General features: G+C 34.3%; 1 protein-coding gene across 4 annotated transcripts in view; it reads right to left on the bottom strand.

Moving 5' to 3' along the window:
* DGKB (diacylglycerol kinase beta) overlaps positions 1–22,581 on the bottom strand; it is a 1,179,919-nt gene that overhangs the window by 388,197 nt on the left and 769,141 nt on the right. For all 4 annotated transcript variants that reach the window (XM_053714112.1, XM_053714113.1, XM_053714111.1 and 1 more), the window contains one exon: positions 1,301–1,496. In XM_053714112.1, coding sequence (XP_053570087.1) covers positions 1,301–1,496 — 196 coding nt within the window. The remainder of the gene's footprint in view (positions 1–1,300; positions 1,497–22,581) is intronic.

Raw genomic sequence — 22,581 nt, forward strand, 5'->3', positions numbered from 1 at the left:
AAAGGAACAAGATCTAGCAGCCATATCCCTTAGCTGCAGACTCAATGCAGAGAACTGTTTGCAGAAAAAGGCAAGTAAAAAACGTTTTTCTTAATTAAACTTAGTTTGATGATGATGCAGTCTGTTGTGTGATTAAACACAGGCAGGCTAATCAGTGTATAACCAGACCTGAGCAATGGAGCCGTTTTTAAATAACAAGATCTAGCAGCCACTTCCCTTAGCTGCAGAAAAATGCAAGTAAAAAAACGTTTTTCTTAATTAAACTTAGTTTGATGATGATACAGTCTGTTGTGTGATTATTTTGTTTTTGTTCATTAAACTTAGATTGATGATGATACAGTCTGTGTTTGTGTGATAATTTCATTAGGTGCGGTTTAGCAAATGTTTTTGTTTATTAAACTTAGTTTGATGATGCTACAATCTATTTTATTAGGTTTATAATGCTGTTTTACATTTAAAGTCTTCATTTCAAAGCTTTAAAAATAATGTATTAGGTGTTACTTATGACAATTTTGAAAGGGGCCTGGAACCTAACTCCCTCACTTCCCATTGACTTACATTATAAACTGGGTTTCAATTTACAACAGTTTCAATTTACAACCATTCCTTCTGGAACCTAACCCCGGCGTAAACTGAGGGCTACCTGTACATGGTGACAAGCATTGATCCTTCTGGGAAATTGTCCTTTCGACAGACAACATCACAACTCTGTGCAGGATACGATGAAATCAGTAGACTATCAAGGCATTCTACCTAGTGTCAGAAATCTGTGTCTCAGTTGCAGGTCATGGGTCCTCCAGCAGGACAATGACTCGAAACAAACCTCAAAAAGCACCCAAAAATGGAAATATTAAGTTTAGAATACCAATATTTTTGTCCATGCCATACTCATTTATTTTACTGTTTAAAGTAATATGTGAAGTCATAAACCAAAAGTGAAGTTTCTATTACATTTTAAATAAAGAATGGTGGATACCAAAAACCTTTGTCAATTTTTACTTTGTATATATTATTATTATTATTATTATTATTTTAACTAAAACCCCTTGAAATTCATAGCATTTGTTCTATACTTTTGTTATAAGATCCTTTCCATCATTATGTGGTTAAAAATCAGCATATTTGGATGATTGTCGCAATTTTAAAAACATCTTTACTGTTCTATTCCTGATCACTATTCAGTCACTTCTGATAATGACCATCATTTTCATCTTTTACACTTAAGTGAATTATTTAACAAAAATATCTTCAATGTTGAAATTGTGGCCTGTCAACCACGAATAATAAAAGTTCACTTTACCTTGCATAGTGAACTTTAGCTCTTTAACATCAGTCACTGTAGGTCTCTTGTCAGCAGTTTTCTTTCCACCTCGTCGATTACTTCGTCTTTTCCTTGTTTCTCCCCACAAATTTGACCCACCATGCATACTTGGAATGTTTAGAACAGCAATTCCCTCTAGGGAAATATTACTCAGATCCATCTGTATGCCATCACACTGTAAGCAAACAAAATATAAAGATTCCATGATGTTCCTACTGTATAGACTTACATAATACTAGTATATAGATTAGTAGAGTAATCATATGTTGCATGTTTAGGATTCACAGCTAGATAAACTTAAAGGGACAGTCTACACCAAAATTTTTCTTATTTAAAAAGATAGATAATCCCTTTATTACCCATTCCCCGTTTTTGCATAACCAACACAGTTATATTAATATACTTTTTACCTCTGTGATTACCTTGTATCTAAGCCTTTGCAGACAGCCTCCTTATCTAAGTGCCTTTGACAGACATGCAGTGTAGTCAATCAGTGAAGACTCCTAAATAACTTCACGGGAGTGAGCACAATGTTTTCTATATGACATATGTGAACTAGCACAGTCTAACTGTGAAAAACTTTCAAAATGCTCTGAGCTAGGAGGCGGTTTTCAACTGTTTAGAAATCAGTTTGAGCCTAGCTAGGTTTAGCTTTTCAAAAATACCACCAAGGGAACAAAGCAAATTTGATGATAAAAGTAAATTGGAAAGTTGTTTAAAATTGCATGCCCTATCTGAATCATGACAGTTTAGTTTTGACTTTACTGTCTCTTTAATCTTCTAGTAGCCAATCAGCACATTTTTTTTTACTTCATTTGGTTGATAATGGCACAATAAAACTATGAGAAAATCAGATATGTTGTTTACAGTGACTACTGAAATAATTACTTTATGTTGCGGTTTATATTTACAATTAAATGACCATCAGAAAAAAAGCTCTGCCATATATGTGAAATATCTTTATTAAAACATGTTCAAATATTGTTTTTTTACATGAACAAGACAAACCTGCTTGAGCTAATTGTGAAAATAATAGGGACTGCATGTTTATGCACAACTCCACTGGCTTATAAGGGTTTCTCCATAGCACTAAAGGGCTCAAAAATGTATCAGTCGATGATATAGTATTTTCTCACTGGTTGTTTGTAAGATCCTTATTTGAAAAGCCTGTAAAACATCATGAAGTTAAGCGTACTCATAATCCTATTCTATGATAGACCCTTTGCGTTTACTAAATTGTAAGTATAACAATGCTGATTACACAGAAATACTGTATATGTAACTAGTTAAAGTTTATAAATGTTTACAAGCTGTGTATTCAAATAGATTGGAATGGCTTAGAAATTGAAGCCAAAAATCACTCATGTATATGATGTTTTGCCACAGTTCTTCTATACTGAGGCCTTTACTAGTAGTATAGGCTTTTACAGACTTAATGGTTCTTATTCTCATTAATAAATACAGTGAACAGTACATATTTACAGGGCAAGGTAAGATCTTTGTCTTTGTTGCTTTTAAAAAGGGAAAGGTAAGATCTTTGTCTTTGTTGCTTTTAAAAAGGGAATTTCAAAATGCACCAAAATTCTTATTTTTATATAATATTTTTATTAATAAATATCTGTCTTGTTCTTGTACCTCAGCACAACCGTGGGCTTTGCCCCTGTTAGGTAATGACCCTAAAAACCACAGTTTAGGTTATGCACATAAATGTATCCACACTGGATAAAACAATATTTATAGGATCTTTTTTTATGTTAAAAAAATTAGCTTAAAATGTTTAGGCCAAATTATGAGTGGCGCACTAACAGTTGTGCGCTATCGACGTTGGGTTTTTATTGACTTTTTGCAAGCAATGCGTATTATGAGTTGAAAAAAAAATTACGCTCTTCCGGTTAGCACCACTTGAGAGCTTGTGTAAAAGGTAGAGGAAGAGAAAAAAAGTTGCATTAAACACAATATAAATGCACTTAAAAGTACATTTTTAACATTCCAAAGTAAATCTCTAACAAAACAATGTACCTTTTATTGTAAATACATATTTCTATATATATCTATATATACCTATACCTATATATCTATTCCTATAAATATATAGGTATATATATCTATTTTACATTATGGGAACAGTCTAGTCAAAATTAAACTTTCACGATTCAGATAGGGCATGCAATTTTAAAAAGCTGTCCAATTTACTTTTATCATCAAATTTGCTTTGTTCTCTCTGTATTCTTTGTTGAAAGTTAATTTTAGGTATGTTCATATGCTATTTTGTAAGACCTTGAAGGCAGCCTCTTATCTCAGTGCATTTTGATAGTTTTTCACAGTTAGTTCATGTGTTTCATATAGATAACATTGTATTTGCTCCTGTGGAGTTATTTATGAGTACGCACTGATAAGGGGCTGTCTGCAGAGGCTTAGCTACAAGGTAATCACATATTTAAAAAGTATATTAATATAACTGTGTTGGTTATGCAAAATTGGGGAATAGGTAATAAAGTGATTATCTATTTAAACAATACAAATTCTGATACATAGCTGATTATGTTAATGTATAATAGATATCTATACCTATATATCTATAGGAATATGTATATAGGTATAGGTAAATATATAGGTAAATATATATATATATATATATATATATATATATATATATATAGTAATGTATTTACAATAAAAAGTACATTGTTCTGTATGTGAAGAACATTGGAATGCGAACTATTCATGATTGCTGTCGGATTAGTACTCGAGCGATAGGAATTCATTTTTTTCTTCTGCACTTTAAATTTACTTCTATGGGGAGAAGAAGTTAACATGATTGCGATATTTGCTGTGTCTAGCAAAGATTACGCTTGAGCGACAGCGCTAACTAGTGCTCCACTTGTAATCTAGCCCTTAAAGGGACATTAAACACTTTGAGATGGTAATATATAATTATAAATCATATTTATAAAAAAAACTCTGCAATATACTTTTATTATTTGTTTGTCCTCTTTTCATTTAGTTCCATTCTGAAATTGTGAGCTTCTTAGTTCCTGTTAGAAATGTAAGTGCACAACACTGTTACATTCAACACAGCCATTGGCTGCAAACTTTTCTGACCTATTTATAATTTAACTTATTTGGCCACAGCAGAGATGGTAACCTAAGTTACAACATGACAGCTCCCTTAAAAAAACACATCTACGTGTTATTCTCAGACTAAACTTTTCTTTGAATGCGTCATTCTATCTAGCGTTTATTTAGTGTTTAATGTCCCTTTAATATGGAGGAATAGGATACAAAGAAAAATAATAAGGTGGGTCTTTTAAACTTAAACTCTTTAAATTGATAAAAAGGACAGTCTAATCCAAAATGTTTATTGTTTGAAAAGATAGATAATCCCTTTATTACCCATTCCCCAGTTTTGCACAGCCAACATGGTTATATTAATATACTTTTTACCTCTGTGATTACCTTGTATCTAAGCCTCTTATGACAGCCCTCTTATCCCATGGCTATTTATTTATTATCTAATAACGTGCATTTTAGCCAATTAGTTGTGTCAGCCACAATTCCATGTGAGAGAGCACAATATTATCTATATGGGTCACATGGATCAGCAGTCTCTTATGAAAAGCAAATAAAAAAGCATGTGATGACTCCTATCGGGTTAGCACTTGTGCGATAGGAATTAGCTTTTTTCTTCTGCACTTTAAATTGACTTCTATGGGGAAAAGAAGTTAACGTGATTGCGATATTTGCTATGCCTAGCAAAGATTACGCTAGAGCGGGAGCGCTTAATAGCTGTCTGCAGAAGACTGTCCCTTTAATTTTTTTCTGAATAAAATATACAAGCTTATATTCCACTCTATTAACTATTAACTATTGTGACATTAAAAATAAATCTATTAAAAATGTATTTTAAACAGAAGGGACCTCGGCCACTCACCATGTGATTGATTCATACTCTAATGAGTAAAGTAATAACTTAATTGTTAAACTTGTGCTTTTTTTCATTTTACTTATTCCATAAAATGGAGATTATTTGATAAAAATTCTTCTCATGCATCCACTCACTTCTATACATTTCAGATAAAAAGATATTAATTTCATAATTAAAAGTAATCTTGTGTAAATACCCTGCAGGCCTCAATGAATCAAACACATACTGTGTGTCAGGCATCCCACTGTCTTCAAGTGGAATGTACTGGCTGGATAATTAGATAGTACACATTTTTTAACCTTATTTGCATGCATATTATATTTTTTGCACACTGACAAGCAGCAGTAACAACAAAAGTCAGATTACCACAGGGAATTCCCACAAAGAAGTCTTCATTCCTTATAATTTACAGCCTAAATTAAAATAATTTGATCTTTGACAAGGATGAAATGTCAAGCAGAGGGGGGTCCTCTACAAGCCACGGCCTGTGGCTTCTGAAATCTGCCTAATTTATGTCAGTCACTTCATAATACATATTTAAGTATTACACAAAAAAGATGATAAATATGCAATCTGACACCTTTGGTATTTCCCTGCTGTTAATTTATAAAGGTCTGGAGTCCCCAAACCAAGTGGAATTATTTAAATAGGAGGAGATATGTAGAATAGGCTTGAGATGTACTGGTTTCCATTTTCTCTCAATATTGAACACAGCAGGTAGTACAATACGGCAATTATTTGCTATGCCGCTGAGTCCCACTGTGACTAGTTAGTATAGTTAGTTTCGTAATTAGCGATGGGCTCTCTAATTAACACCACACACTAGGATTAGTTTGCACTTTTATGGTTAGCTGCAGACAGAAGAGTGACAAATGTGTTAAAACTGTGTAATGTTAGTAGACAGATAATTAAAATTCTATTTCTTATCCTGACAGGGCTCCAGCAATCCTCCTTTTTATGTGAATTTGTATATCATTTTAATTAATGTGATACCTCATTTACTTCAGCTAGTTGCTCACTTGACTAATACAAGCACCTCTTCCATAGCCACAAAATAAAAATAAAAACTAGAATAGAAAAGAGAAGAGCTTAACTGGGGAAGGACTAATGTCAGCAGCATGTCTTATGGGATGGTGTCCAACCAGGGTGGAGTCACTTGTGCCATCAACATGTATGCCACTCCAATTCCATGCATAAGGGCAGGCGAACCTCAAAATATCAGGGAATTCTCTACTGAACAAGTTGTGACGGGCACAAGTGGACTTCTAATCTTTGTTCATCTCCATGTGAATAATTCTCTTTACTATTTGCTTACAATCCATCAGAAGTAAAACACTTTTTCTTTTTTTCTAGTCTTTACAATTTGAAATGTACTTAAAGATACAATTCCAGTGGCTTAGCACCTTGTTAACTTCACTAATATTTTTCAATATGAAAATTAAATATTAAAATTCCAATCCATCATAAAACATGTAAAGCAGATTTTTTGCCTGTTTACTAAAGTTTTTCTTGACTCCGTACATGTTTTATAGTCATTTTTATGTACAGTTTACATACTAATAAAAACAAAATTCTTAGATAAATAAAATATAACTAAAAAGCTCACTATTAAACTATAAACCATTTACATAACTAAAATATGTAACATAGAACCCTGTTTTATTATTTCATGATCCAGATAGACCATACAACTTTAAACAACTTTGCCCATTAGTTATATTATCATATTTGCCACATTCTCTTGTTATCCTTTTTTAAAAGAGCAGCAATGCACTAATTAGAGCTATCTGAACACATTTGGTGAGCAAACGGCAAGAGGTATCAATGTGCAGCTACCAATCAGCAGCTAGCTCCAAGAAGTGTATTGAACCTACCTACATATGCTTTTCAACAAAGCAAACCAAAAGAACAAAGCTAATTAGATAATTGAAGTCAATCGGAAAATTGCATGCTCTTTCTGAATTATCAAAGTTTAATTTTAATTTTACCGTCCCTTTAATTCCTATTAATATTAATGGTTAAGTGGTGAAAAAAATAAAATTTGCCAGCCAAAAATATTTGATCTATTGGTGTTTGGAGGAGAGGAAAGCTTTAACTTTGCTCCTTATATTATGAAAAGCAGCCACTTAAATCACCCATTTGGTTCCATTGAACCACACTTAAAGTGAAATGCAACTCACTAAATACATAGAAACATAGAAACATAGAAACATAGAAACATAGATATTGACGGCAGATAAGAGCCATAGGCCCAGCAAGTCTGCCCAACCTTACCTAACAGTATAAACTTATCTAGTTCGTAGGATAGCCCTATGCTTGTCCCATGCATTTTTAAAGTCCCCCACAGTGTTTGTTGCTACTACCTCTTGAGGAAGTTTATTCCATAAATCAATCACTCTTTCTGTAAAGAAGTGCTTCCTCAAATTACTCCTGAACCTACTACCCTTTAGCTTGAGCTCATGACCCCTTGTTCTTGAATTTTCCATTTTATGTAAAATACCCACAGCCTCAGTTTTACTAAACCCTTTAATGTACTTGAAAGTTGCTATCATATCACCTCTTTCCCTTCTCTCCTCTAAGCTATACATATTTAGGTCATTGAGCCTATCCTGGTAAGTTTTATTTTTTAGACCATGTACCATTTTGGTAGCCCTCCTTTGCACAGATTCAAGTTTGTTAATATCCTTCTGAAGATATGGCCTCCAGAACTGCACACAATACTCAAGATGAGGCCTAACTAATGATCTATAAAGTGGCATAAGAACCTTACTATTTCTGCTGCAAATACCTCTACCAATACATCCAAGCATTCTGCTAGCCTTACTCGCTGCCTTACTACATTGTTTACTAAGTTTTAAATCATCTGAAATAATAATTCCCAAGTCCTCTTCCTCGTCTGTAACAGTCAGTAAAGTGTCATTGAGTCTGTAATTAACATTTGGATTTTTCTTCCCTAAATGCATTATTTTACACTTTGCTGTGTTAAACTTTAGATCCCAGTCGTTTGTCCAATCCTCCAATTGTTGTATATCACTTCTCATTTTGTCTACCCCCCCTGGAACATCCACTCTGTTGCAAATTTTTGTATCATCTGCAAAGAGACATACTTTCCCCTGTAGCCCTTTGCTGATATCGCAGATAAATATGTTAAACAAAACAGGCCCCAGAACTGACCCCTGAGGAACACCACTAGTAACAGCCCCCTCTGCTGAATGAACTCCATTTACTAAGACACTTTGTTTTCTGTCCTTAAGCCAGCATTCCACCCATTTCACAATTTTTGAATCTAGACCAAGGAGATATAGTTTGTGAATAAGTTTATTGTGTGGGACGGTGTCAAATGCTTTGCTGAAATCTAGATATGCTACATCAACTGCTCCTCCCTTGTCTAATACTTTTGTTACATAATCAAAGAAGTCAATTAGATTAGTCTGACATGATCTCCCTGAAGTAAAACCATGCTGATTTTGGTCCTCTAAATTGTTTGTCTTTATGTAAGCCATAATTCTTTCCTTTAAGAGGCTTTCCATTAATTTCCCTACTACTGAAGTTAAACTAACTGGCCTGTAGTTGCCAGATTCTTCTCTACTGCCCTTTTTATGAAGAGGTATTACATTTGCTATTCTCCAATCATCTGGGACAGCTCCTGTTAATAGTGACTGATTAAACAGATCAGTTAATGGGACAGTTAGCACTGAACGAAGTTCTTTTAAAACCCTTGGATGAATATTATCAGGACCCACTGCCTTTGTAACATTTATTTTTGATAATGCTAACAAAACCTCATCCTCTGTAAAAAGATTACTGTTAAGCTTGTTACTATTTTGCATAGCATCCCTTAATGTAGACATTGTATCTTCACAATCTTTAGTGAAAACAGAACAGAAGTAATCATTGAGACAGTCTGCAATCTGCTTATCTCCTTCTATTATTCTACCATCAACTGATTTCAATTTTACTATTCCTACCTTATTTTTTCTTCTTTCACTGATATATCTAAAGAATGTTTTGTCCCCATGTTTTACTGACTGTGCTATCTTCTCTTCTGCATCAGCTTTAACCTTCCTAATTAACTGCTTAGTCTTTTTTTGTTGGAGTCTCCATATTTTCATATCATCATCTGCTTGTGTGTGTCTGTAATTTTTATAAGCTATCTTTTTTGTCTTTACAGCATGTGCTACTTCTTTGGAAAACCAAATTGGTTTCCGCTTTCTTTTACTTTTACAGACATGTCTAATACAGTGTGCGGTTGCATCTAAAATGGCACCTTTCACAAATTCCCACTGTTCTTGAACCCCTGTAATAAGATTTTTCCCCTTTAAATAGTTTTTTAGGTATTCTCCCATTAATGAAAAATCTGCAGTCCTAAAGTCTAAAACTTTTGTTTTAGTCTGGGTGTACAGTTCCTGAACATGAATACTAAACCAAACAGATTGATGATCACTGGATCCTAAGTTCTCACCTACAGACACATCTGAAACTGTATCACTGTTTGTAAGTATTAGATCTAATATAGCTTCCTTACGAGTTGGTTCCTTGACTAATTGTTCAAGTGATTCCCCTAGCAGAGATTCAAGAATATACCTGCTTCTAGCCGATCTAGCAGAAGGAATCTTCCAGTCTATATCTGGCAAATTAAAGTCCCCCAGTACTATAACCTTACCCTTCATGGTCATTTTGGTTATTTCATCTAATAACAGATTGTCCAGTTTTTCATCCTGCAATGGAGGCCTATATACAACCCCTATTCTAAAAACATTTTTATCTCCAATTTCCAAAGTCACCCAAATACTTTCCACCTCATCATTTGTTCCTACAATTTCAGTAACCTTTATATTTTCATTTACATACAAAGCAACTCCTCCACCTTTCTTTCCTACTCTGTTCTTTTTAAATAACCTGTATCCAGGTATGACTATGTCCCAGTCATGCAAATCATTGTACCATGTTTCTGTTATAGCTACTAAATCCAAGTTGTCCCTAGTCATTATTGAAATGAGTTCAGGTAATTTATTTCCTAAGCTGCGAGCATTTGTGCTCATGGCACGAAGAATTTTTCTACTAGAATTTCTAGAATTGTTACTTGGACTAACAGTTTTGGCATGCTGTGGGGGGCAGGTGGATATATTAATGCTACCCCCCTTTATTAGTTTAAATGATTTCTAATAAAGTATTTGAACTCCTCTCCCAGATACTCTGTTCCTTTAGCATCCAAATGCAAGCCATCTCTCCTAAATAACCTAGTATCTTTCCAAACAGAGCTATAATGGCCAATAAAACCAAATCCTCGTTCCCTGCACCACTTATCTAACCAAGAATTAAATGTTGTTATCCGCTCCATCTTTCCTGCTTCCTGGTCATACACAGGTAAAATAGCAGAAAATGATAGAGTTGATGCCACAGTCTCTAAATGATTACCTAGGTCACAAAACTCTTTCTGAACAGAAGCAACATGATTACTAGCCAGATCATTTGTTCCTAAATGAACAATCACATCCAACTCACTTCCCTTTCCTGCTGCCTTAACAATTCTCAAAATACGATTCCTATCCCTGTGAGCAGTAGCTCCTGGAAGACATCTAACCTCCCTTGTTTCTCCTTTACTTTCACCTAAATACACATTCCTCAAAATAGAGTCACCCACTAACAGTCTTTTTCTCAAAAACACATCTGCAGTTCTTTCCTGTGTTATGTTACCTGGAGAATCAGGTGCCAATAGATTTAAATTACCTGTTACAGCTTCAGAGGGCTCAGAAACAGCAATCTCCTCATCACAAGTGTATTCGGCAAGAGCAGCATAGGAGTTTTGCAATGGCAGAGGTTGTGGGCAATGCTTCTGGTCTACTGTTCTAATTCTTCCAGAGCCTACAGTGATCCATCTGCCTCTCCTTGCTGATCTCTGATTTATTATTGGATCAAGTAGTCACAATGTTTCTCTTTGGAATATTATTACAGTAACGCTCAGTCTGTTTGTGTTCTTTCCTAGAATTCTCCAACATAGAAACATATGTAAATCAGGTTCTAACAGGGCGCAGAAAGCAGGCCCTGTTATATGACATCCACTCAATTTTCCAAAATATGTGGGGTTTTTTTGCTTTATTTTAGAACAGATAGCAGAGAAAACCTCCATAAAAGTATATAATAATAAGCAGTTTTTTTCATATGTATTAAGTGTGGAATCACACTTGCTAACTGACTCACTTTCTGTTGCTGAATATTAAAAATATATATTTTATGCACTTGAGAAAGATAGTTATAAGTGCTGTTGAAATGCACTGAGAATCTGAAGTTTTAAGGAGTTGTAATCTTTGAAGTAAAACTGTTTGAAATCCTTCAAATAAATGTTGGAGTGATCTTTACTGAATTCTGCCTGTGAGTACTTTCCATTTAGTGTCTGATTTGGCTTTGCAATCTACATTCAGAGTAGGTGTTAAATCATTGTCTTTTGATTATGCACTTGTTAATTATGCAATTCTACTGCATTGAGTGGTCCTTTAACATTTGCATATTAATGTTTTTACCCACTTGTTGTCTTAAAGGGAAAGTTTACTCAAAAATGTTCTCCCCTTTAGTTTGTTCCCAATGATCCACTTTACCTGCTGGAGTGTATTAAATTGTTTACAAGTATTTCCATTACCCTTATATTGGCATTTGAAGCAGTTTATTTAGCCTGTGGTATCCCCACCCATCCTGAAAGTTTTTGGCCTCCAGGCCAAGCTGTGTTAACACAGCTAGTAGAAGAAATTACACTCCCAGTGGGTTATAGAAGAGATAAGGTAATAAAATGTTATTTTTTAATTGTTCATTACAAGTATTAGCGATTGGTTTATGGATAGATATAAGATAAAGAAGCAGGTATATGTAAATAATGTGATAAATTAATGAGATCTGATTATACTTACAACCGGGTTGCGGTTACAAAGCACAAAATCAGCTCATTCATATACACAAATAATCCTTAAAAAAGCAAATTTCATACATTTTAAACTCTGCAGCTGGTAAAAAAAAGTAATTGAAAACACAAAGGAAAAGGAAAAACAATTTTATAGTATACTGTCCCTTTAAGTGTTAACTTCCTCCAAAGAAAAAATAAAAACCCATGTGAAACTCATTGGACTTTATTTCTTTAACAAGATTAAAGAAGGACATTCAAAGCAAAGCCAAAGTAACTGAAGCTTATATATATTATGTTTTTGCACGGAAATTATGATGGGTTGGAATGTTGGTCATTGAAATAGGTACATAGCTTAAAGGGACAGTCAAGTCCAAAAAAAAGTTCATGATTTAAATAGGGCATGCAATTTTAAACAACTTCCCAATTTACTTTTATCACCAATTTTGCTTTGTTCTCTTGGTATTCTTAGTTGAAATCTAATTCTAGGAGGTTCATATGCTAATTTATTAGACCTTGAAGACTGCCTCTAATCTGAATAAATTTTGACCACTAGAGGGCATTAATTCACATGTTTCATATAGATAACATTGAGCTCATGCACGTAAAGTGACCTAGGAGTGAGCACTGATTGGCTAAACTGCATGTCTGTCAAAAGAACTGAAATAAAGGGGCAGTCAGCAGAGGCTTAGATAGAAGATAATTACAGAGGTAAAAGGTATTATTATAACTGTGTTCAATATGCAAAACTGGGGAATGGGTAATAAAGGGATTATCTTTCTTTTTAAACAACAAAAATTCTGGTGTTGACTGTCCCTTTAATATATGTTTATTAATGCCAAACTTACATAGCTGGAATTTAAAAAAAATGGCAATTTGATAATGAAGTACAGCTAACAGTTGACTCATGATGTATATAAAAGTGATTTTTAAAGCAAGATAGTCCCAACATTAGTGGAAATCCCTGTAAAGAAGATACTAATATACATTTTTAAAATATTGTATAAATGTAATGAACTGAACAATTTAGGGACAGATTACAAGTGAAATGCTAATTAACGCTCCCGCTTGAGCATTAATTGCTCTAGAAGTAAGCATTTTATGCTCGTCGGGTTGTGCTTGTATTATGAGTTTAAAGTCGTACTTAAAATATTGCGTGTGCTTTCACGTATTCTCCCATAGGAGTCATTGGAGCAAATAAAGTGGAAAAAAACCTAGCACCCCACTCTCATGCAAACCTGATTGCATATTCTCATGCGCAATAACCCGACATGAAAATATGAATATTTCACATTCTAATGTTCTTCACATAACAGAATATATTCTATTTATTCATAAATAAATATTTCTAAATATATCTTATGGTATTTTGGTACAATATATATCTATACTTATGTATATCTATTCATGATTATATATAGGTATAGATGATTTATACAGATATTTATATATAAATATATATTTAAAAATACTTAGAACATATTTTTCTATGTGCAGAACATTAGAATGTGACATATTTACAGTAAATACAAAGTTAAAACCTTTATTAAAAATGAATATTGCATAAATGTGCTTTTACATGTTTTTATCTAATTAACTGCAAAGGGCAGTTACATAAACATATAAATACATAAATATACATGTACACATATATAGACATATAAATATATATATATATATATATATATATACATCTTTAGAGATGTATATGTATGTATCTCAACGTTAAAGCGATTTGCCTGCTTTGTTTTCTAAGCCCTTATAACTTTTGTGTGAAGTAATTTTAAACAACTTCCCAATTTACTTTTATCACTAATTTTGCTTTGTTCTCTTGGTATTCTTAGTTGAAAGCTAATTCTAGGAGGTTCATATGCTAATTTCTTAGACCTTGAAGACTGCCTCTAATCTGAATACATTTTGACCACTAGAGGGCATTAGTTCACATGTTTCATATAGATAACATTGAGCTCATGCACGTAAAGTGACCTAGGAGTGAGCACTGATTGGCTAAACTGCATGTCTGTCAAAAGAAATGAAATAAGGGGGCAGTCAGCAGAGGCTTAGATACAAGATAATTACAGAGGTAAAACATGTATTATTATAACTGTGTTGGATATGCAAAACTGGGGAATGGGTAATAAAGGGAGTATCTTTGTTTTTAAACAACAAACATTCTGGTGTTGACTGTCCCTTTAATATATGTTTATTAATGCAAAACTTACATAGCTGGAATTTAAAAAAAATGGCAATTTGATAATGAAGTACAGCTAACAGTTGACTCATGATGTATATAAAAGTTATTTTTAACCCCTTAATGACAACTGATGTACCAGGTGCGTCATGCAAAAACTAACTGTTAATGACAATAGACGTACCTGGTACGTCAGTTGTCTAACAGAATGCTGGAAGTGATCACAATCGCTTCCAGCAGCTCTGAGGGTATTGCAGTGATGCCTCGATATGGAGGCATCCTGCAATACCCCTTTACAAGCCTCCGATGCAGAGAGAGCCACTCTGTGGCCCTCTCTGCACCGGTAGCGATGGTGCCAATGGTGCCGTTGTCCGGGTGGGAGGAGGGAGCGTGCGCGCGTGTGCACGATGCGCGCGCACATGCATGGGGGCGCGTGTGCGCGTGGGGCGTGTGCACGGGGACGCGCGTGCACGTGCACATGCGCGCATTAGCCACACTGACACCAATGAAGGCAGGAAGGGGAAAAAAAAGTTAATTTTTTTTTTACATATAAAAGGACCTGGGAGGGGGAGGGGGTGGGGGTATTGTGGGGGGGCTGCTACACTACAGAAATAATAAAAAAAAAAAAAGTTATAAAAAAATTAAAATAATTTGGTTTGTGGGGCCAAACTGGGTACTGGCAGACAGCTGCCAGTACCCAAGATGACGGTAATTAGGTAGGGGAGAGGGTTAGAGATCTGGAGGGGGGGATCAGGGAGGTTGGTGCTAAGGCAGGGGTCCATCACAACTAAAATATTTTATTATTTTTATTTAAAAAAAATAAAAAACTCTTTTATTTAGTACTGGCAGACTTTCTGCCAGTACTTAAGATGGCGGGAACAATTGTGGGGTGGGGGAGGGAAGAGAGCTGTTTGGGAGGGATCAGGGGGTGGGATGTGTCAGGTGGGAGGCTGATCTCTAAAATTAAACCTGCAAGCTCCCTACCTAATTTAACCTCTTCACTGCTAGGCATAATTCACGTGTGGTGCGCAGCAGCATTTAGCGGCCTTCTAATTACCAAAAAGCAACGCCAAAGCCATATAAGTCTGCTATTTCTGAACAAAGGCGATCCCAGAGAAGCTTTTACAACAATTTCTGCCATAATAGCACAAGCTGTTTGTAAATAATTTCAGTGAGAAACCTAAAATTGTGAAAAATGTAAAGTTTTTTTTTTATTTGCTCGCATTTGGCGGTGAAATGGTGGCATAAAATATACCAAAATGGGCCTAGATCAATACTTGGGGTTGTCTACTACACTACACTAAAGCTAAAATTAACCCTACAAGCTCCCTAATTAACCCCTTCACTCCTGGGCATAAAACACGTGTGGTGCGCAGCGGCATTTAGCGGCCTTCTAATTACCAAAAAGCAACCACAAAGCCATATAAGTCTGTTATTTCTGAAAAGGGGATCCCAGAGAAGCATTTACAACCATTTGTGCCATAATTGCAGAAGCTGTTTGTAAATAATTTCAGTGGGAAACCTAAAGTTTGTGATAAAATTTGTGAAAAAGTGAACTTTTTTTTTTTTATCGCATTTGGCGGTGAAATGGTGGCATGAAATATACCAAAATGGGCCTAGATCAATACTTTGGGATGTCTTCTAAAACAAAATATATACATGTCAAGGGATATTCAGGTATTCCTGACAGATATCAGGGTTCCAAAGTAACTAGCGCTAATTTTGAAAAAAAGTGGTTTGGAAATAGCAAAGTGCTACTTGTATTTATTGCCCCATAAATTGCAAAAAAAGCAAAGAACATGTAAACATTAGGTATTTCTAAACTCAGGACAAAATTTATAAACTATTTAGCATGGGTGTTTTTTTGGTGATTGTAGATGTGTAACAGATTTTGGGGGTCAAAGTTAGAAAAAGTGTGTTTTTTTCCATTTTTTCCTCATATTTTATCTTTTTTTTTTTTTAGTAAATTATAAGATATGATGAAAATAATGGTATCTTTAGAAAGTCCATTTAATGACGAGAAAAACGGTATATAATATGTGTGGGTACAGTAAACGAGTAAGAGGAAAATTACAGCTAAACGCAAACACTGCAGAAATGTAAAAATAGCCATTGTCATTAAGGGTAAGAAAATTGAAAAATGGTCCGGTCATTAAGGGGTTAAAGCAAGATAGTCCCAACATTAGTGGAAATCCCTGTAAAGAAGATACTAATATACATTTTTAAAATATTGTATAAATTTAATGAACTGAACAATTTAGGGAATGATTACAAGTGAAATGCTAATTAACGCTCCCGCTCGAGCATTAATTGCTCTAGAAGTAAGCATTTTATGCTTGCAGGTTGTGCTCGTATTATGAGTTTAAAGTTGTACTTAAAATATTGCGTGTGCGTTCACGTATTCCCCCATAGGAGTCATTGGAGCAAATAAAGTGGAAAAAACCTAGCACCCCACTCTCATGCAAACCTGATTGCATATTCTCATGCGCAATAACCCGACATGAAAATATGAATATTTCACATTCTAATGTTCTTCACATAACAGAATATATTCTATTTATTCATAAATAAATATTTATAAATATATCTTATGGTATTTTGGTACAATATATATCTATACTTATGTATATCTATTCATGATTATATATAGGTATAGATGATTTATACACATATTTCTATATAAATATCTATTTAAAAAAACTTAAAACATATTTTTCTATTTGCAGAACATTAGAATGTGACATATTTACAGTAAATACAAAGTTAAAACCTTTATTAAAAATGAATATTGCATAAATGCGTTTTTACATGTTTTTATCTAATTAACTGCAAAGGGCAGTTACATAAACATATAAATACATAAATATACATGTACACATATATAGACATATAAATATATATATACATCTTTAGAGATGTATATGTATTTATCTCAACGTTAAAGCGATTTGCCTGCTTTGTTTTCTAAGCCTTTATAACTTTTGTGTGAAATATTTTTTTTAAACATTTTTTATTAGATAGTGTTATTATGAGTGTAACTATAATTTGTAATGTATTTTTGATGCGTTTTGTGCAACTTTCTAGTTTTGCAAAATAACCAGAGCTCTAAAGTCACGGTAATCATTCTAGCATAAATCACAATTGCTTTCAAATAATTACGTTTACTTTCAACTCATAATACCAACGGTAAGCCCGACAAGCGCAATCACCCACAATAAAACCTTTATTGCTCGCTCGCAAATATTTGCGTTCCACTTGTAATCTGGCCATTAATAATTTAAAGATATGCAAAAATAAAAACCTCCAACAGCTGTCTGTCATGCAGTTATCTTTTGATTAGATGCAGACCTTTAACGGGTTACAATTCAAATTCTGGAGGCCAGATAAACGGTGTCTTTTACTGACGTAAGTGAAACAAAATGAACAGCTGTATGCTTGATTAGAAAAATTAAAAACTTTATTTACAAGAGAAATACAAAAGAGAGCATGAATAATTCTGATAACTGTTATGGATTGTGTATAACATATGAAGGAGCACAGAAATGTGAAACAAAATATACAGTATGTATATAATCTCTTCTTTTCAAAATACATCTGTCCATCTGTCTTTGTGTGGGGTTCATTAAATGAAAAAAAAAATCAAGTACTGCTGCATTTTTTCGACGTTTAATATAACATTTAATTGTTCAGGTGTTTATTAAAGAGCTACCCCTTTAAGTATGAACATAACCTCTCACAAAAAAAAAGAATATAAAACTGCACACTTTATTGGTTATTTTAGTTTATGATTAAAGTAGCAATATACCAAGACAACAAAGCCTAAGATCAGATGCAAATGCCCATCCTTTAATTTAAATAGCAATGTCTACAAACAAGATCTCACATCAATTGCAAATGGATATGTTCTCCTCTAAGTTGCAACTTGCAATGTATCCAGAAAGTGAGACCTCAGATTGAATGCAGTCTCCAAGCCCCACCTGAAAGGGATAACCAATCCAATCTAAAACATTTTAATATTTAATGAGAAGAGGTATATGCCTTTAAAGTACATCCTTGCTCATTATGTCTTTTTTTTCTTATTTTATCTTTTACCTCCAAAGATTTAAATTTATTTCAGTGCATACCTATGATTTTTTGTTATATTAGCTCAACATTGGCTATGAATGTGCATAAAGCAACTTTGGAACCAATACAGCTCTAATTCATGAGGGTAAGATTTGTATGGGTAGTGGAAAGATGAAATTTCTCAGTCACCATTTTAAACAGCAACATAGTCCGGATCCCAGACTTCCAGCTAAATGCAAGTGACCTAACAACATGCAAAGAACATCAGATGAAAGACCATATACAAATTTTCCAGAAGACCAAACCTTAGATCAATTACAATTGCCCATATTCCCATTTAAACTGCAACATGCCATTAACTTTAACCCTCACGCCAAGTTTACTTATATCAAGTATTTTGCCTCACCTCTATGCAGCAACAGAAGACCAACAAATCAGAAGCTTCAACCCGCATATTAAATTGATGATCAGTAGTTGTTTGGTATATTTGTTTAATCGTGCACCTGACTATATGCCTACAAAATCCCTGACTTTGCTTAAATGTACCTAGACAAATTAAAGCTGTTTTGAAGGCAAAGGATAGTTACACCAAATATTGATTTGATTTAGATTTTGATTCTGTTCACTACTTTTTCATTTTATTAATTAATAAAAATAAACTGTTAACATTTCTATTTTTTTAAAGCATTCTTACTGTGTAGCATTTTTTCATACCTTCCTAAAAGTTTTGCATTGTAGAGTATAACTTATTAATTGTTTTAGGTCCATAGTACAAAAATATTTTTGGGTGTTTGCTTTACCAGTGATTGGGTGAGAAATTAAATTTGAGTACATACTTTGGGATTTACACACATTAACTTTGTTTTTGCTTAACAAAGCCTCACCTTTGGCATGTTGTGATGGTTCACCATCAGGTATACAAGTACTATAAATGTACTAATTTATTTTGAAAGGTGAGGCCGAGAATTACATAAAGTTAATTACCCTTCTTACAGATCTGAAAACTAGCTTATGACCTCAGATTCTATAATATTTGTAACTATATCATAATGTTACCAGTGTTTTTACCCAGCTACCTATTAAATCATAAAAGCATTAACCCTAACCAAAACCAGGTCTCACTACAATTAATCCTTACCAAACTCATTTCTACTAATCCTAACTGGACTTTGAGTACTATAAAGACTAGCTGACGTGGTCTCACTAGCATGTCTTGCACCCCCCTCATATGACCACTAGCATGTCTTGCCCCACCCTTATATAACCACTACAGCAAAACTCCCCTCAAAACAAAAGGACCATGCCTATTTGACCCCTACCACAAACATTCTTATTACTCAAGGGACACCCGCCACATACCACTTAAAGGGACATTATACTCTCGATTTTTCTTTTCATAAATGTTTGGTAGATGATCCATTTATATAGCCCATACAGTTTTTTTTTTTTTTTTTAAATGTATAGCTTTGCTTATTTTTAAATAACATTGCTCTGAATTTCAGACTCCTAACCAAGTCCCAAAGTTTTAGGAGAATACTGATGTATACCTTCTCAAGCATGCTCCTGTTTGTGAAAAGAGTCTTTTCATATGCAGAGGAAGGGGGAGGGGGAGTGTCTGTTATTTCCCACTTAAAGTGGGTGTTCCAGCTAACTTTTCAACAGAGCTAAACTGGGAGCTTATAAGTAAGTTTTTAAACGGTTTAATACTGGATTTTTATATCAGTAGTGTGCATATTATTCTTTATATTAGTGTTTCTTACATGCAGTTATATGAAAATTGGTGTATAATGTCCCTTTAAAATCTAAACATTCCTCTATACAATCCCCTCTACAACCATACAAAATGAAGTAATAAAAATAATAAAACAAAATCATATACCATCTTGGGCTTACTATTCCAGATTGCAACATGCAAGATGTGTTGCAACATGCAAGATGTAACGCTAGCTAGGCTGGGTAAGATCATTTTTATTGCTTTTGTTAGGGTTAATTGGGGTGGGTCAGTTTTGCTGTTATGGCTTTCTCAGTGACTACTATCTCAATGAAGAAGATATGTTTTTGATCATCCATGCTGACTTTTTACTTGCAACCCAATTGTTTGTCATTCATATAGAATGTAAAACAACAGTCCAATTTACTTCTATTATAAAATTAGCTTCATTCACTTGGTATCTTTCATTAAAGGAGCTGCAATAGATTACTGGGAGCTAGCTGAATACACCAGCTGAGCTAATGACAAGAGGTGTATATGTGCAGTGACCAGTAAATAGCTAACACCCAGTACAGCTTCTGAGAATACCTAGGTATATTTTAAAACAAATGATTCCACGAGAACAAAGCAAATTTGATAACTGAAGTAAAATAGAAAAGAATTACACACTATTGGGGTCTCTCTCAAAACATTGAGGTTAATTAATACAGAAACTATTGCCTGTACAAATTATGTGCATGGTTTACTCAAAGAACAATCATGCTTTAACAAGTCCAGGCTAGCAAGCATACAGAGAGTAGATTTGTCACAGTGTCAGAAATACCTGCTGCCCATTCTCTGGTCCTTTAAATTCTCCATATTGTTTGTACTCAGTTATCAGACATTAGTGATGGAACCTGTCTCTTTAAATCCTCTATGTTTTTTGCATTCAATGCCCAGACATTTGTGTACTTAGCACTTGCTTCTGAGCATTTATATCCTGTTTATCTTTCTGAATTAAAATTCCTGAACCTGGCTAATCTTCCTGTAAACTTCCTTTGCCTCATCCCATTTGTTGTGATGTTTGGATTAAGGTCTGATAGCTGTGTTTGATCCAGACTAGTTCACTGGACTTACCCCTTTCTGTACTTTGCTGATGGACTGTCTATATGGTATATGCCCTTCGTCTGCTACTGGATTTCCTTACAGCCAGGGGTGTATTATGGCCTTGGCCAACAAGGCCGGTGCCTAGGGCAGCAGATTTGGGAGGGCGGCAGATTTGGGAGGGAACCAAGCAGCATTCACTTCTAAGGCTTGATTTTCCCAGGCGCGCTCATGCTGCACACATTGTTTAATCTGTGGTCTGGAGGTGGAGCTAGAGATATCACTGAAGATAAGCAATTCAGCGTGGGACGCATCTTGCAAGGTAACAAGCGCCTTCCCCCCTGACACCAATGCTTTTTATTAGTGGCTGCTGCAGCGAAGGAAAGAAACAGTAGCTTTTATTTTAATACAGTAAAATATAAGCTGTAGAATAGGACACAGAAAAAAAACAGTCCTGTTCTTCTAACCCACATCTTATATTTTACTGTACTGGTCCTGGAATAAAATCTACATGCTTGTTAGAACACTGAGGGAACACTAAATGAGGCACAGCAAGGAGGGACCCGCCAGATAGATCCCAAGACGTTCCTATAGTTTAAAAGTATATACTGTGTTATACCGCGCACTGACGCACTCACAGTTACATCACACTGTTACCCAGCCAGCTCAGCTCACCAACCGAGTAACTGACTTGTTTCGCTTGCTGCTTTCTCAGATGGTGAGCTGGCTGGCTGGGTAGCAGCGTGATGTAACGGTGAGTGTGTCAGTGCGCTGTACAACATCCTTTTAAACTATATGAACGTCTTGGGATCTATCTGGCGGGTCCTTCCTTGTTGTGCCTCATTTAGCGTTCCCTCAATGTTCTAACAAGCACGTAGATTTTATTCCAGGACCAGTACAGTAAAATATATGCTGTAGGTTAAGGCAGGACTCAGCAAAACACTGTACTGGTTTTGTTGTGTACTGTTCTACAGCTTATATTTACTGTACTCCTTTCAAACTATATGAAATAAAGATGGAATGTTTTAATATTACTATGTTCTCAGACTCAGAATCTATAGAGGGTTAACCTTTTAAGTCTGCCTATTGAACGTCACATATTTGTTAAGGGATTTGCTTGCAGTATATGTTTTAGTATAGAATTCTCATGCGCTGTTGACCCCTCTACTCTTATATATATATATATATATATATATATATATATATATTATATATATATATATTATATATATATATATATATATATATATAGATATATATATATATATATATATATATATATATATATATATATATATATATATATATATAAAAAAGATTTAATCCAGTATTATATAGATAAAGAGAAATGGTAGAGCTATATGAGATACCATTAATTAAAGTAGGGGATTTC

This window comes from Bombina bombina, chromosome 5 (genome assembly GCF_027579735.1).
Source record: "Bombina bombina isolate aBomBom1 chromosome 5, aBomBom1.pri, whole genome shotgun sequence".
Lineage (NCBI taxonomy): Eukaryota > Metazoa > Chordata > Amphibia > Anura > Bombinatoridae > Bombina > Bombina bombina.